This window comes from Nanorana parkeri, unplaced genomic scaffold (genome assembly GCF_000935625.1).
Source record: "Nanorana parkeri isolate BGI_ZX_2015 unplaced genomic scaffold, ASM93562v1 scaffold2675, whole genome shotgun sequence".
NCBI classification, from domain to species: Eukaryota; Metazoa; Chordata; class Amphibia; order Anura; family Dicroglossidae; genus Nanorana; species Nanorana parkeri.
In genome coordinates this window covers 48,570-67,061 of record NW_017308943.1, presented here as the reverse complement: position 1 = coordinate 67,061, position 18,492 = coordinate 48,570, and the positions used below count along the sequence as shown (strand labels likewise).

The window sequence follows — 18,492 nt, the reverse complement described above, 5'->3', positions numbered from 1 at the left end:
TACTGGTCCATTTTTAAAATTATTATAATTTTTGTATAATTATTTATTATATTATAATTTCTTATAATTGTTATTTATTATGTTATAATTTTTTAATTTCGTGTTTCAAACTGTATCATATACCGGATGCCTACTAGACTCTTGTTTTGGACAGATTTAGGTGAGTTATTCCTCAGATTTACTCCAGGGACAAAATTGAAGTAAAATAGTTTGATACATAAATGATTTTATGTGCAATGTGATGCAGTGTTACTTTTTTCCTACACCTAAAATAGGTATTTTTGCATTTATGTATCCCAGATCAATGTATGGTCTGGCAGCATTGGCCTTAGTCACAGAAAATCATACTAGGCTAGTAAACCTCACAGTGTCCCCCTTCCTGATTTATAATGGCACCACACCAACACCTCCTACAGTGCATTGATTATGTCATGCATGGGCCCAACCTCAGTATTTTGGATTTATAAGCTGGTGGGGCTTTGTGACAAAAGTAAGTAAAAAATACAATGTTCCCATTATTTTTCAAAATGTCACTGACTACCTAACCATAAAGTGAACTTTAACATTTAACCCAAAACCTACACTCTAAAACAAAATCCTTAAAGGGGTGGAAGAAGTCCCATGACATCACAAGTCGCTATGTCCCTTTGTTGACATTCGGGAGCTTTGAGCATTCAGGATGCCCAATTTGGGACTCCCGTCTTGGGAGCTCCCAAATGCTATTAGGGAGCAGAACTATCATAATGAGTCATCATGATAGCTTTGCTTCCAAATAGCATTCGGGAGCTCCCAAATGCTATTCAGGAGTCCCAAATAGCATTACGGAGTAAGGCTATTTTCATTGACAGCTCTGATCCCAAATGTCAACAAATTGGTGGAACAAGTCCCATGACGTCTTGACTCGCTCCACCCCTTTGTTGACATTGGGTCAGAGCTGTCATTTTGCGGCAACATTCGAGCAGGATCGGTCATGTCGGTGGGCGCCGGATATTTTTTTTCTTTCGGCGAGTCGGTGGCCATTGTCCATTGACTTCTGGAATACATCGACGGACACTTTAAAAAAAAATGTTTTTGTTTCCAAGAAAGTACTTTGTATACGGTGTTGTGTTTATTTACAATTTTACTCTTTTACTGTTTGGTGAATGAGTAGGGGTAAAAACTACTGCTTACTCATTCACAAGGGAGGGCGGCATCTGGGTGCCCCCTAATAAAAAGGGGCAAGCAGATTCAGATCCGCCCCCTGCCCCCAGATCCCCACAAGGGTTGTGGGGAAGAGGTCCTTGTCCTCATCGACATGGGGACAAGGCACTCTTCCATGAAAGAAAGCACCCTCCCCATGTTGAGGCCATGTGACCTGGTATGGTGTAGGAGGGGGGGCGCACACTCATTCCCTTTGGGGAGGAATGAGTCTGGTAAGGGATTTAGTGGGGACCTCACTTTTTTGTTTTTGTTTGTTTTTTAGATATGGGGTCCCCTAAATCTCCTACTAGGCTTCAAGGGTCTGGCATGAATTGGGGCGTCGGAGGGGTTATCTCACACTTTTTTTGTTTCTGTGGACTGTCAAAAGTTACAAAAGAAAATTTAAACTTTTTTTTTTTCTAATGTCACTTTGCTGCAATGAAAATGCAATTGTAATTATCTAAAGTACCTGAAATGAACGAAAATGTCAGATTCAGACAAATCCGAATAATGAAACGAATGGAATATCTTACCCGAATCCCGAAAAACAAAATAATAAAACATCCGAAAGAAAACAATTTTTTTGCCAGTGCACATGTCTAAAATTGGATAAATTCTTCTTTTATAAATCTTGTAAGAAGTTACAGGCGGCGATTACTGAGAACTTTGCAGCCCCTAATCCACTAACACCAATGTAATTAAAATTATCATACGTTAAGGTGCATTATTTGAAATGAATGTGGTCAGGAATTCTCAGTTACATATTTCATCTGTCAGTGTAGCTTTTTGTCTTTACCAACTCAGTGCCTGTCTCATTTGCATATTTCCTAATTTGCATAAAGAAACTCTGGTTATTTCCCCTTTAGATTTCATGGTATATAACGAGCTCCAACGTCAGTGATCCATATGTGTGTGACAGTCCAGAGACATCAAGATGCTTCCTCTGACATATCTGCTCTGTGTGTTGTATTATCACATTTTAGGTATGGTAAGATTGAATAGTCTTTGGAACTTATTTGGAGACATTAAATATTAGGTATAGTAATTAAAAATCACTATTAAAAGAAAGCTAAAACCAAGTATCTTGAGAACAAATGTTTTTGCTTTGTGACAGGATGTTGTGCAGAAATCACGGTGACTCAATCTCCAGGTTATATATATGCGTCTCTGGGAGAAGATGTCACTATCTCGTGTAAAGTCAGTGAAAGCATTTATCTTAGTGCATGGAAGGTTGATGGCTTAGCTTGGACCCAACACAGACCTAAACAAAATGGAAGAGGTCTTATATACAATGCCATAAAAAGACACTCTGGAATTCCTGAGAAGTATGTTGGATCTGGATCTGGGAAATAATTCACTCTCACCATCAAAGGAGCTGAGATAGATGATACCGGAGTGTATTACTGTCATCAGTTTGCACATCGCCCTTACACACAGTGATACAAAGCTGTACAAAAACCTCCTTCCTTTTTTATTGTTAAATTATGTCACCCATCTTAAAATTATTAGTGAGAACAAGGGAGATAGAGGAGTAAATTATACTCTTTCTATACACTGAAGTAGTACTAGGTTCTCCTCTACACTCTTGAACTGAGCACCAGTGGGAGCAAAGGGAACTTGAAGATAATCTGCTGCAGGGAAAAAATGAATTAGGACCAATTGCTTGCTCTCCATGAGGTAGACAACACACACAAACACCTCATTTTCCAAGAGTCTTCTGTCCAGTCCACTGATGTCACAGATCCATCCTCTTCTAGTGAGGGGGGAGAAGCAGTCCTTAAACTGCATTAAACAGCACACACATAATGACAAATAAGCACCATTTAGTGCTGTAGCACTCTGAACCCAGCTACATAAGGACTTTCCCCCGGTGGGCCTATGACAGCCTGAACTCATAGGAAATAGGTTGAAGGATGCTTTCTTTTATTCATTCCAGAAGAATGGTAACTTCTATTGGTAGATTGTTATTATTGCAGGAGAGAGCTCTTGTGTTCTACCTCAACCACCGATTGAGGTATTTGCACATACTTTACCGAGACTCATCTGTACGGATAGTATGACAACCTACTGACTTGATGGGATCCATAGACATGGTCCAACTCGCTAAGAAGACCCACAGTAGAATCCAATGTAGTTTATTTGGCCTTCACAATACAAATGACGTGATTCCTTGTCTTTTTTAGAGGTGAAAAAGACATTCCTATCTTAGCCTTGCATAAGATACACAGAAGCTCTTACCTCAGTGAGGGTGACGCCAGAAAGGAAGTAGATAAGAGAGGCTGGGAGAATATAGTAGAAGACTGTACCAATGTACAGAAAACAGCAGGGGTGAAATGGAAGGTTCCAAAGTATACAGAGATGAAGCTGGTGTTTACGAGCGGCAGCTGTCACCCATTCAAGCTAATGATCAGGCGACAGCAGCTGCATGTAAACGCCTGCACACTGCATGTGATGGTATGTGATATGATTACATGTGGCTAGAAAACACTCTCACTGGATGCACAATCGATGCGTCCAGGGAGAGTGATTGATTCCTAACCAAATGTAATCATATCACATATCATTACATGCGGTGTGCAGGTGTTTACATTCAGCTGCTGTCACCTGATCATTAACTTGAATGGGTGACAGCACTGCTTATAAACGCCAGATTAGCCATTCGTACTGCAGGAAAATGCAAGTATCTGATGCAGGAATACCTAATTGCACCTAAACTTACATGTGTGACTGTAGCCTAATACACTCCCCCCATACACATAAAAATATACTACCCCTGCACATTCAAAATAATACCCCCCCCCGCCTCGCCCGCCCCCAACCCCCTATACACATACAAAAATTACTACCCCCGCACATATAAAATAAGTGATACACAGTGGATTGGCATCAGCATAGCAGAGGGTCTGCATGCTTGCCACTCCGTTGCTATAAGTTATGCCTGCTATGCCGAGCTAGTTAGCTTTAGCCTAACCTTTGTTTTTAATTTATATAGTAAATCTTGAACAACTCTTGAGATAGGTTTAATGTTCAACAGTAAGAATTCTTGGCTCATATTTGGCAAATTTTGGGCAAAATAATTGATAACAACACCCCTTAGTATTTTTGGTTTTTATTTATTTTTCCTTTTTTAGTTTGAATTTCCCTTTTATTAGCATACCGCCTCTTTACATTTTTTATTTTACTTTTCTCCTTTTCTGTTTTTTTTCTGTGAAAAAGTTGAATAACGAGGCTAATGAGAGACTCCTTTTTGGCAGATGAACAAGTAAGGATAGTTGAATGGAGCTTCTTGAACAATCCATTTAATTCCCATTGTAACCTCAAAAACTACCAATTACCACCTTTATTTCACCTTCCCAATGCACTTAAAAGCATTTCAACAAAATGGGTGTTTTGTTGAAATCTTAGAGTTTTAATGGGGAAATTGAACTCTCAATCTGGGGGGTGTTTAAAAGTTTACCATCTTGTCTCCGAAAGTGGAAAATCTCCTAAAGTTTACATAACAAGCATCACTACATATATGATGGGTGCAATCTACCCTGATATCACACTGTTGTTTTTCCACATTCTACTGACTACTGAGGTATGATATGCTTTATAAGCTGTAACATTTGAATATTTCCTGTTTTACATAATGAGACTCTGAGATTATTTCCCTATAGATTTCATGGTATATAAACAGTTTACCATGAAGGTCAGTGATCTGTGTGTGAGTGACAGACCAGACACATCAAGATGCTTCCTCTGACATATCTACTCTGTGTCTTTTATGTCTACATTCAAGGTACGATGATATCTTTGATTTATTTCATAAGATGTATAAATATTAACAGTCAGGAAAAGAAAATGAAAAGATAAGTTAATGTATTTTCATCAGATAACTGATTTAAAATGAAAACTTATAAGAAAACATGTTATGAAAATGTTTCCAGGTAATTACTTTATAGTGAACACTGTTCAGTATTCTGGTTTATCACAAACAGAACTAAGATCATAGATCTATAGCTAAATCTTTAGTGTAAAATGAAGGCAATTTAAACTTTTTATATTTTGTATCTTTTGTAATGATATCTGTTGATATTGAACATGCCTCTTCCAATCCTCAGGGTCATGTGGACAGATTGTGATGACTCAGACTCCGGAGTCTATCTCTGTGTCTCCTGGACAGACAGTCACCATCACATGTACATCTAGTAAAAATCTTTATTACTCTTCAGCAAGTGCTCACTTGATAGCCTGGTACCAAAAGAAAACAGGTCAACCTCCTAAACTCCTCTTGTATCACACCAGTAGCCGAGCATCTGGGATTCCAGATAGGTTCAGTGGATCTGGATCAGGAACTCAATTCACAATGACGATACAGGGAGTGAGTGAAGAGGATGAAGGAAGTTATTACTGTCAGCAGTATCGTGAGGACCCTCTCACACAGTGATACAAAGCCGTACAAAAACCGACTTCTCTTTTTTTTTATGTCATGCATTTATCTCATATAAGACAGCTGACACTTATTTCCAGGTACAATCTTGTGTTTTAAAGATCCATCCCCTTGAATAAATCTGTGTTTCAGATGTTAGGTAAACTATTTTGTTGAAATAATGAGCAGCCCCCTGGCCCACTGACTTACACCTGAGCTTTTGCTCCATTACCCCAACCATGTTTTCACCTTATTATTGATTGTACTTGGTTATACATTCATTTTGCCATTTTAAGTAAGTCAAAGTATAAACTTAAACATAAACCAAATCCATTCTGTACACTTACCTCCAAAGACAAGACTGTTGATTGCATGACCTCTGGTGTTACCAGAAAACTATTTTGGTTGAATAAAATGGTCAGAACACCTTGGGGTTGATTTAGTAAAGGTTTATAGGCTGTTCACCTTGTAAAGTAATTTGCATTTTGCACAGAAATGTATCTTCAGTTTACTGAATGAGGAAAAGCTCTTGTGACTTTAATCATTCAATCATCTGCAAGCAAATACACATTTTGTATTTTCCTTTCATGTGATTTGGTCTTCTTTTGCTAAGTAAATTCTCACCACATTCACTGAGCTAAGGGAAACATTTCCTTGTAAAGTGCAAATTCATCTGCAAAGTGAACAGCCTATTTGCCCTAAGAAAATCAACCCCACGAGTCTAAACAGCCTTTCTATTTGTGATGCTGTTGGAGGATTAGCCTCACTTTTTGTCTGATAAAATCTTTGTCACCAGAACAGGAAGTGAACAATATTTCCATAAGAGGACAGGCGTTCTAAATCTAAATCTACACTCTATCCTAAAATGGCTGCACATAGACTTTAATAGTAAGAAACACAAGCACACACAACTAAGGTGCCTCTAGTTATTTTAAGGTTTAAAACTCACACATTTCTACAGCTGATCTACAGTGCAAAATATTTCCACTCTATATAGAAGGAGATGGAAGACGGTGGAATCTGAAAAGGGAACATTAATGAACTTTTGAACTGACCGGTTGCAATATATCACAGGGGTACGGTGCCACCTATTTACCTCTCACTCCCCTTTCTTTATATCTTTATTTTTTTGAACTGACCAGTTTTAGTAAATATTAGAGATTTAGACCACTTGATAGCTTCTTTTATGTCTGATTTTTCAGTATTTAGACATACACCTGACCTGATGCCTGGTCCTGCACACCTTTTGTGGACATTGGTAGGAGGTCCCACTCTCATCCTCGGATATATATGGGTAGTGATATCAAAATAAACTTTTTCTCCAGTGTCCCCAAGGGACATAAAACTGCTCTAAACATAGAAACTTCCTAGGTGCTCAAAAGTGCATTTGAACAATGAGGAAGGGGGAGCTGTTCTGACCCGTTCCTCCTCAGTGCTCGGCCAGATGAAATTAACATATCGGACATTATTCGAAGCTGGGCGTTAAATGTTAGTTAAATGTTAGATGATGGAGTCAAGACCATCGTCTCTATGTACCCTAATCTGCTCGGGTAGAAGTCCTCAGGCTTGTGCATGACTCTAAACTTGCAGGGCATTTTGGGGCCACAAAAGCTGAAGAACATTTGTCATGTACCTTTTGGTGGCCTGATTACAAGAAAGATGTAAAGCACTATGTTGCTTCATGTCTGACTTGTGCACTTAATAAGACACCCCGATCTTCCCCTCTGGGGTTACTCCAACCACTTCCAGTCCCATCGTGACCTTGGGGGTCAATTTGTTATGGATTTTATGGTTGATCTACCTCCCGCTAAAGAGATGACCACTATCCTAGTAGTTGTTGACTGCCTCACCAAGATGGCTCATTTTATCCCAACCAAGGGGGTACCAACTGCTGAACAAACTGCAAAGCTGATGGTCTGAGAAATATTCAGATTGCATGGAATCCCTGATAATGTGGTTTTTGATAAAGGAGTGCAGTTTACCTCAAAATTTTGGAAGTTTTTGCACAGCCCTGGGAGTCACAATTAATTTGTCCTCTGATTTTCATCCTCAATCTAATGGTCAAAGTGAGAGGACCAACCAAACCCTGGAGCACTATCTGCGGTGTTTTGTCAGCTATCTTCAGGATGACAGGGTGACTTCCTACAGCGGAATTCACTTATAATAATTCTAAACCCAGCTCCACTTCACTAAGGTCCTTCTACAAAAATACCAGCTATCACCTTGTTTTTATTCCAAACCTCCCTATCCCAACTCCAATTCTTGCTCTAACAAACTGATTGTGTCAGGGATACCGGCACAGGTGACCCCACACCTGCGCAGGTACCCACACAGGCAGACCAAACACGTGACCACACAGGACAAGGCAGAATATATGATATACCGTTTTAATATGCCAACCAGAATAATACAAACCGAAACAAGTCGTAGCAACCAACTACATCTAAACAACACCACATGCAAGAAGAAACAGGCAAGCACACCCAGGGAGCAAAGCAAAACACCAGGGGAACTAAGGGACGAAAGGTCAGGGTACAAGGAGCTAACAGGACTCAGGAACATAAACAGGTCACAGTTCTGGACAACAAGCAGGGAACATACACAGGATACAGGACTCGGGAACAGAAGCAGGTTACAGGACTGGGGACTCAGGCTTAACAGGAAACAGGAAACAATACTGAGCCACAGACCTTACTGCAAGGAGGGTTTAAGTAACCTCCCAGGGAGCACCAGGTGGTGGATTGGTGGCAGCTGGGAGACACCTGCAGGTGAGCACTGGAGTTGCAGTTTCCAGCACCACCCAGTGGAGGTCTGGTACCTAGCAGTTCCTGGCTGCCTGGAGACCCCCGCAGGTGAGTACGGAAACTGCAGGGCTTAGCTCTAAAGGATGTATGTCATTGCAAAAAGTGGCATTTGAAACAGATCAAATGTTTTTACATAGAACACAGTCTCTGGTCTTCTGTATATCTTCCTAAACTTACTTGGCCTCTCTCTCTCTCACAAGGCTATTATGGCTAGACACAATTGATAATGATTACGTCTCTTTCAGTTCTCATCATCCTGTGGACATATTGTGATGATTCAGGCTCCAGATTTTATCTCTGTGCCACCAGAACAAACAATCACTCTGACTTGTATGTCCAGTTAAAGCCTTTTTTACTCTACCACAAGGCTTTACTTAACCCTTTCGCTGCCAAGGCCTTTTTTTATTTCGTTTTTTGCACACATGATATAATCTACATTTTAGGCCTGAATATTATTTCAAACCCCAAAACATTATATATTTTCTGAAAGCCATCACCTGGTGAATACAATGGTGGCAGTTGCAAATGTTTATGTTCTATGATATTGGCATAACTCTTTATCAAATCCAAAACTTTAGTGAAATATGCACTTAAGTTAATTTTAGTGCCCCAAAACATAACAAAAAAATTACCCATTTGTTTTGTAAAATATAAAAGATGAGGTTACAATAAGTAAATAGATACCCAACATGCCCAGGGTAAAAATGTAATGCGTCTGTGAAACAGACACATTTCAGTATCCCAAAAGTCCATAGATTAAGCTTTAAAAGCCCCTACAGGTCATCGGTTTAGAGACACACATAAACATTGGCCCTACAATTATTGCTCTCACTCTGGTGGGTGCAGCGATACCCAACATGTGTAGCGTGATCGTTTTTTTCGTATGTAGGTGCATCCGACACGTGTTTGCGTGAATGCGTGCTTGCGGGGGAGTTTAAAACATTTTACAATTATTTTTACATTTTTTTTAATATTATTTTTTACAACGGTTTTTTTTAAACTTTACTTTAATTGCTATCACATAGGGGTGCTTACATGCCCCCCATGTGATAGCATATTGGTGGTCACAGGTCCTCTTTAAGTCAATACTGGGGGTCCAAAAGACCCCTAGTATCACCATTTCACTTTAAATAAGCTATTGAAGTCGCTCTTGGTCCCATAGAACGGGGAAGAGAAAGGTGAAAGGATGTTTGCCACTCTCCTCCCCAGATTCCTGTCGGCACCCAATATGCTGGTCCCGAGCCCGCAGAAGGGGGCAGCGGAGCCCAGGAAACACGGCGGGGGTATCGGGGAGGGGGAACAGGTACTTTAGTGGCCCATAGAAGCAATCTGGCAGCAGCTAAGACACCAGAATCGCTTCTAAGCTAAAGCCGTCGGGAGTCTGTTTACAGGGACATTCTGTACTATGGTTGCGAAAGGGTTCATAGCCTGGTACCAAACAAAAGCAGATCATCCTACTAAACTCCTCTTGTATCACACCAGTAGTTGAGCATCTGGGATTCCACATTCCAGAAAGGTTCAGTTGTTCTGGATCAGTAGCTCAGTTTACCATGAGGATACAGGGATGGAGTGAAGATGATGAAGGAAGCTATCACTTTCAGCAGTATATTGAATACCCACCTGCACAGATATACAGAGCCATACACAAATCTTTTTCCTTTTTTTTATGTAATGTAATTATCTCATATTAGATAGCTGCCACTTATTTCCAAGTACAATGCTGTGTTTTGACTTCACTCCAGCTGAGGTTTCTTCATGTCTATTAGACCTGCTTAGTCATGTTGTCATGGGTCCTTAAACCATCAGAGCCTGGGGGGAGAAGAAGCTGTGGGGACCGGTCTCACAGCCAGATTTGCTCCCTAGACAAAACAAGCAGTTAACCCTTGCAGTGTGGGGGTAGTCCCATTGCAAGGGTTAACCTTTCAAAATCCTGGAGTTCTTCTTAAAATCTTACATAATGAGCCTCACTATGTGTAATATGCTGGGTGCATTTTACCGTGACATCAAACTTCTGCATTTCCGCATTTGACTGAGCTCTGAGATATGATGCTCTTCATAAGCTGTAACATTTGAATATTTTCTGCTTTACATAGTGAGACTCTGAGATTATTTCCCTCTAGATTTCATGGTATATAAACAGTTTACCATGAAGGTCAGTGATCTGTGTGTGTGTGACAGACCAGACACATCAAGATGCTTCCTCTGACATATCTACTCTGTGTCTTTTATGTCTACATCCAAGGTATGAGGATATTTATAGTTTTTCCTTGTAAGAGGTAAAAATATAAAGATTCAAGAAGATAAAAACTTAAGAATAAATTAATGTATTTTCTTCAGAAATATTTGCCTTAAGAAAACTGATTTACTAACAAAACTTATGAAAACCTTTTAAGAATATTTTGCCAGGTAATTACTTTATAGGGAACACCGTTAAACATTCTGATTCATCATAAACAGAAGTAAGATCTTTACATAAAGCTATAGTGTGAAATATAGACAATTTAACTTGTATATGTTTTGTATCTTTTATAATGAAATCTCTTATTAATGAATATGTCTCTTCCCATCCTCAGGATCCTGTGGACAGATTGTGATGACTCAGACTCCGGATTCTATCTCTGTGTCCCCGGGACAGACAGTCACCTTCACATGTACATCTAGTAAAAATCTTTATTACTCTGCAGCAAGTGCTCACTTGATAGCCTGGTACCAACAGAAAACAGATCAACCTCCTAAACTCCTCTTGTATCACACCAGTAGCCGAGCATCTGGGATTCCAGATAGGTTCAGTGGATCTGGATCAGGAACTCAATTCACAATGACGATACAGGGAGTGAGTGAAGAGGATGAAGGACGTTATTACTGTCAGCAGGCTCGTGAGGACCCTCTCACACAGTGATACAAAGCCACACAAAAACCTACTTCTGTTTTTTGGATGTCATTTATCTCATATTAGGCAGCTGACACCTATTTCAATGTACAATATTGTGTTTTGAAGATCTATCCCCATGAATAAATCTGGGTTTCAGATGATAGGTAAACTATTTAGTTGAAATGATGAGCAACCCCCTGGCCCACTGACTTACACCTGAGTTTTCGCTCCACTATCCCACCCATGTTTTCACCTTATTATTGATTGTACTTGGTTATGCATTCATTTTGAAATGTAAATTAAGTCAAAGTATAAACATCAGAAAGGAAGCCATTGAATCTTTGCAACAATGACACAGAGAGCAATAAAAAGCTTTGTAAACCAAATCCAGTCTGTACACTTTCCTCCAAAGACAAGACTGTTGATTGCATGACCTCTGGTGTTACCAGAAAACGATGTTTGTTGAATAAAATGGCCAGAACACCTTGGAGTTGATTTACTAAGGGTTTATAGGCTGTTCACTTTGTAAGGTAATTTGTATTTTGCACAGAAATTTGTCTTCACCTTAGTGAATGAGGTAAAGCTCCTATGACTTTAATCATTCAATTATCTGCAAGCAAATACAATTTTTTTTATTTTCCTTGCATGTGATTTGGTTTCACCACATTCACTGAGCTAAGTGAAACATTTCCTTGTAGAGTGCAAATTCATCTGCAAAGTGAACAGCCTATTTGCCTTAAGAAAATCAACCCCACGAGTCTAAACAGCCTTTCTATTTTTGTTGCGTTTGGAGGATTAGCCTCACTTCTTGTCTGATAAAATCTTTGTCACCAAAACATGAAGTGAACATTAGCTCCATAAGAGGACGGGGGTTCTAAATCTAGCCCACTCTATCCTAAACACTGGCTACACATAGACTTTAATAGTAATAAACACAAGCACACACTACTAAGGTGCCTCTGGTTATTTTAAGGTTTTAAACTTACACATTTCTACAGCTGGTCTACAGTGCAAAATATTTGTACTCTATACAGAAGGAGAAGGAAGATGGTGGAATCTGAAAATGGAACATTAATGAACTTTATAACTGATCAGCTCTGGTAAATATTAGAGATTTAGACCACTTGATAGCTTCTTTTATTTCTGATATTTCAGTAGTCAGACATACACCTGACCTGATGCCTGGTCCTGCACAACTATTGTGAACATTGGAAGGAGGTCCCACTCTCATCCTCGGATATATATGGGTAGTGATGTCAAAAGAAACGTTTTCTCCAGTGTCCCCATGGGATTTAAAACTGCGCCAAACATGGAAACTTCCTAGGTGCCCAAAAGTGCATTTGAGCGGTGAGAAATGGGACGCTGTTCTGTTCCTTCCTCTGACCTATCAGTACTGGACCAGATGAAATGAACACATGGGACATTATTAGAACCTGGATGTAAAATGTTAGTTAAGCATAAATTTAATAAAATGTTTTTTCTTGGGTATAAGTGTGTTTGCTTACATTTTTTTGTTTACCAGAATGCACAGTGGACTAATTAGGAGTATGACGGACCTGAAAAAACAGTTGACCAGGAACTGGGAAACACTTGCCTCCTATAAGAAACAAGTAGGTGTTTCATTAACTACCCCTTGCTAGCACCCCCTCCTGGACACCAGGTTGCCGAAGAGCCCAGTGCCCATCAGCTTTAAACACTTTGGGACAGAGACTCTTATATTTTGGGAAACCCCACTGAAAGCAACCACCCATACCAAAGAACATGCAGTTTTGTATTATCATAGTAGAGGGTCTTTATGCTCGTATCTCACTAGCAATCAAGCTATACAGTAAATCCATATGCATTGCATGGTGGGCTAGTTAGCTTTTGAAGGCAGGGGTGTCACATTGTTGGATTTTTGTTATATAAAAATAAAAAAAGCACCTGTGTTTGTGACACAGGTTCAGCACTCATCATAGACAATCAATGCAGTTTTAGTAAAAAAATAAATGATTCCACATCCTAAACCCACCAAATGTAGTAATACATGCTTAAGAATTTATCAGGGGAATTTGATGGGAAGGAAATATTCACCCATTTCATACATGTGAATGTTAAAGTAATTATATTTTCCTATAGAAGAAGCCAAATGCCAGGAAATCTCTTTTTCAGTGAGTGAATCTTGCAGGGTTATTCGCAAAAGGGTGAAGAATTTGGAGAAGTCAGGAGAAGGAACAATCTAGGACAACATATCTGAACTGGAAAGTGAGCCGAATTGGAGAATTTTTCAAAATCAGCTATGTTGTCTTAGAATGATCACTTCTCCTGCCTTCTCCAAACTCTTCACCCTTTTGTGAATAACCCTGTTGGTGTATCATTGTCAATGAGTCCTGGGAAAATTCTATTAAGTCACCAGAGAATTTTCAACACATATTGGATAAAATCATTGATAACTATACCCCTTGGTGTTCTTTGTATTTGTGGTATTCCTTTTTCTGTGTATTTGATCATTATTTGCATACTGCCTCTTTACAGTTTTTATTTTACTTTTGTTAGTTTTTTCTTTCTGTAAAGAAAGTAAATATTGAAGCTGATCAGGGGCCACAGAAACAGGACAAGGATCATTTTAAAAAAACCTTCTTGAACACTCAAAATCCATTTAATTGTGATTGCACCTTTAAAAACCACCACACACCACCTTCATTTTGCATTTCTAAAATGACTCCAACGCATTTCACTGAAATAGATAAGTATTTTTAAATCTCCCAATTTTTCTCAAATATTTGGGAAATTAAAACTTTTTTTTCCTTTTTCCCTACTGATATGTATAGGAATCAATACATTTATTTTAGAAATAGCACAAGTTAAGTAAGTTATACCTAATTATACCTTGTTGGAAGTTGGATAGTACACAGAGCACTGTATTTGGCTCTGCAGGGATGAGAGCAGTGGCTGGGACAGGGAATGGCTTGAGTTCTGTGATTGGATAACTGGAGAGCAAGGCAGAGGAAGGCTATATAATGAAAACTCCCATTCACCATTCACAAAATGCCTTGAATTCTGTGAAAAATATAAGGCTTTTTGTGAATGGACAGAAAGGTGAAGGTGGGTATACAGCTGGATCCATTCAATGTTGCCACCCTGCAGCTCTGGAAATACAGCACTCTGTGTACTATCCAGCTTTCAGCAAGGAATGATTTTTATATTATGCAGCAGTCATCCACACCTCTTTATTTTTTTTTTACCTGTACATCTTACAATATGAGCATCACTGCATGTAATATGTTGGGTGCATTCTACCCTGACATCACACTGCTGCATTTCCACATTTTACTGAGCACTGAGATATGATGCTCTTCATAAACTGTAACATTTGCATATTTCCTGCTTTACATAGTAAGTCTCTAAGATTATTTCCCTATAGATTTCATGGTATATAAACAGTTTACCATGGAGGTCAATGATCTGTGTGTGTGTGTGACAGACCAGACACATCAAGATGCTTCCTCTGACATATCTACTCTGTGTCTTGTATGTCTACATCCAAGGTATAGGGATAGCTTATGTTTAGTTGTCAGATATAAAATAACAATCAGGAACAGAAAAGTTTCAAATGGAACATAGATCCTTACATAGATCTTATATGTGAAGTATAGACAATTTTAGTTGTATCTTTTTATGACAAAATCTTTTGATGAAGTTTAGATTTTTTCCAATTCTCAGGGTACTGTGGACAGTTTGGAATGATGACTTTGGATGATGTATATCTCTGCGTTACCAGAACAGTCTCTCTGACATGTTTTTTTTTTTTTTAGTAAAAGTCCTTATGACTCTGAAAAAAGGTCACATAATAGTCTGGTACCAAAAGAAAGGTGGCCAACCTCCTAAACTCCTCTTATATCACCCCAGTAATCAAGTATCTGGGATATCTGACAGGTTCAGTTGATCTGGATCAGGAAATTACTCACAAAGATGATATAGAGAGTGGAAATTATAAAGGAAGATATTACCATCAGCAGTATGCAGGTCTCCCTCACACACATTGATACAAAGACGTCCTTCTCTATTTCTGATGCCATGTATTTACTTCAAATTAGATAGCTGACACATTTCCAGGAACAATTTTGTGTTTTGAAGATTCCTCCCTCATAATAAAGCTGGGCTTAAAATACCAGGTGAACTATTTTAGTACATATGAGCAAGTCTCCTAGCCCACTGACTTAACCCTAAGCTCTCTCATTCCTCTACCCCACCTAAGTTTACCACACACCCATCAGTGTATTTGGTTAAATAATCATTTAACCATTTGAATTAGGGCTAAATACAAACAATATTTTTACATATAATGTCTTAACATGTCCTGTATATTCAGCCACATTTTTAGTTTTATAAAGAATGGGGAAGGATTAGAACCCCAGTCTGGTTTATGTTGCTTGTAAGGGCTCTGTTAGATAGATGTTTCCTCACTTTCTATCCCGCCAACAATATTTTTATCAGACAGGAAGTGATTACATTTTTGCAATACAACTACAGAAAGCAATACAAAAATGTCATAAACCAAATAGTCCTGCATACTTTACTCCACAGCTAAGACTGTTGTGTACAAAATCCCATTGTAATACCAGCAAACAATTTATATAAATAAAATGATCATAACATCATACGTATACAAAAAGAAAGTATTAATTGAACACAAACACACATTATGAAGTAGTCCCTAGTGTCATAAACATTACTAAACATTTCTACAGTTAGGTCATCCTGCCATCCTGACTGTTGTTTGGTGTTTGCTTCATAGATATTGTTAGAAAATCCTCTGATGCCAAGACAGCAGGGGATGTATGATGGTGAAATCTCTAAGGGATCAGAGATGAACATTTGAATTGACCAGTGCTGGTAGATGCTTTTCATCCCCCAGTCCTGCATATCTTTTGTGTGCATTAGGAGGTTGCCCCACTCTCATAGTTGGACAATTCATTTAATGGAATGGAAGCCAACAAGAAACTGAGCCCACCAGATTCCCCCCATAAGTAAAATGTCAATGTTGGGAATATTGCCTAGGAGAGGCACCACTGTCTTTATATCTTTAATCTATAAGGGCCGGTGCACACCTATGCTACACCGTACCGTGCAGCAATCGTGCATGATTCTGGTGGATTGCCGCGCGGTAAGGAGACACATACCCAGATAGCAAGGATAACTTGCTACAAACTTGTGGTAGGGTGAAATTGTAATTTTGTTAACTTGCTGCACATATTTCTGGCAAGTTGTAGACTTGCAGAACACTCGCAACACGAGGTCTAGGTGACACTTTTTGAATTTGTAGCAAATTTGCTTAGCAAGTCTACAGCAAGAGTCCTGCAGGTCTTAGCAAGAGCTCTGCAAGCTCGCTGGTCTGGAGACCTGCAATGCAGACTTGATGTAATTGTGCAACAAAATTGTGAAGCTTGGCAAGTCTGCAATAGTTTAGAAAGTCATTTTCAAACTTGCAGCTCAATTTCTTGCTATCTGGGTAGGTGTGTACCGATCGTGCTGTGGGTGCAATTATTTTCCAATGGCACCCCAGTCGCACCGGGCGGATCTTGCAGTTTTCCGCTGCGATTTCGCTCGTCCTTCTGAACATGATCGCAGCTACAACAGCGCCCACCTATACGACTCCTTGCCGCGCGGTATGGTGTCGCATAGGTGTGCACTGGCCCTAAAAATGCATGTAAAGAACATTGCACATAAAATATTGCTTGTTTTTAATACACCTGTTGTGCAAACCCTATATTAAAAATAACATGACTAGGATAACTAATAGGCATCATCACAAATCCAATCAAATAAGTGATTCATTTTAAGACAAGTAAAGTGCTTACAAACTCCATGCATATTGAGTGCTTTGTGGGAATCAACTTCAGGAACTTATGGCTGCATGGCAGGAGTTCTGAGCAATTAGCTTACATGACTAAAACTCAACTCCCTTTTACTGCATAGTATTTAATTAAAGTAATTGGCAATTGTTACAAGTTATGTCATATATATTGCTAATTGTAAGCTCCAGGAAACCTGTGGTTAAGTTAACCTATTTAACTAGGTATCATTAATTATTTAACCCTAATTATTCTTATTAACTCCTTCATCCCCTTCTTTCCTTAGCTAAACATGTTTGATGATTTTGTTTCCATGTCAGGTAAAAAAATATATATATTTGCCCATGTATTTTTATATTATGTATCAAATAAACAAACATAAAATATTTGAAAAACCTCAGTTACATTTGTAAAGTATTCTTTGTACCAGAACATGTTTCTAGTGATTTTATAAAAAGGGACACATTTTAAAAATCTATTTTGTACTTTTGATGAGTTAGAAGCATTCCTTGGTTACCAGATGGAAGAACTCATTTTGGTTTTCATAATGTTAATGAAACCCTGACTCCGATTCACCGTGCTCATTATTAGTAAATCACACTGGGTTAACCATGTCACAAGTTCTTCATAAATCTAAGGACATGAATACAGTTCAAAAGGGCAGTATTTTGAATATTTTTCAGAGATCAAAAATGGGCGCCTTGATTTCAGACTAAAAGGAGGAAAGTTTAAAACTGACCCTAAAAAGTAATATTTTACCAAAAGAGTTGTGGGTGCTACTCACCCAGCAGAGGTATTGAGTCAAACAAGAGTAGCTAAAATATAAATATGTTTGTGATATAGATAGATCTATACACAAAAATGTTAAAGAAGAAAAACTAAGTGAGCAAAAGACAAACAAAAAATAAATGGCCAAAAGGTAAAAAAGGGGTGGGGGTGAACTCCATGAACAGCTTGTCATTTCCACTCCCTGCACCAGTCTGGACATTGTACATATAAACATCAGAACATGCATTCTCAGCTAGAATTGGAGGAGAGCATTTTGTCATCTTTGTCTTGGGTGCCATAAGACTTTGGGCTTTGTCTCTAATGATTATGTTATTTAGATGTTGATGTGTAAGGGATCTAGATCTTATTATCCTTTGTTCCCTAAATTAAGTGTTCTTTAGTTGTCTTTATTTTTTTCCAAAATTGTAAAATATCAGATGTTATGTATTGTCAAGATAAAGAAAGACAAAGAGAAGAGACTGAACCATAATGTGATATAAATAAATGTGAAATGATTTGCATGTTTCCTGATTTCCATATGTGATGTCAGGGTGTTCCCCCCCTAATGATTGCAGCCGTTATATAGGAGACATTGTACAAGTGACATCTCAGTAGTCTGTGTGT

At 38.7% G+C, this 18,492-nt stretch overlaps 1 gene segment (V, D, J or C); it reads left to right on the top strand.

The window, feature by feature from the left end:
• Nucleotides 1-10,552: 10,552 nt before the first annotated feature.
• Nucleotides 10,553-11,293, top strand: LOC108802130. The segment is given in 2 exon segments: nt 10,553-10,636; nt 10,968-11,293. Coding segments are annotated over 2 exon segments (375 nt in total).
• The last annotated feature ends 7,199 nt before the right edge of the window (nt 11,294-18,492 follow it).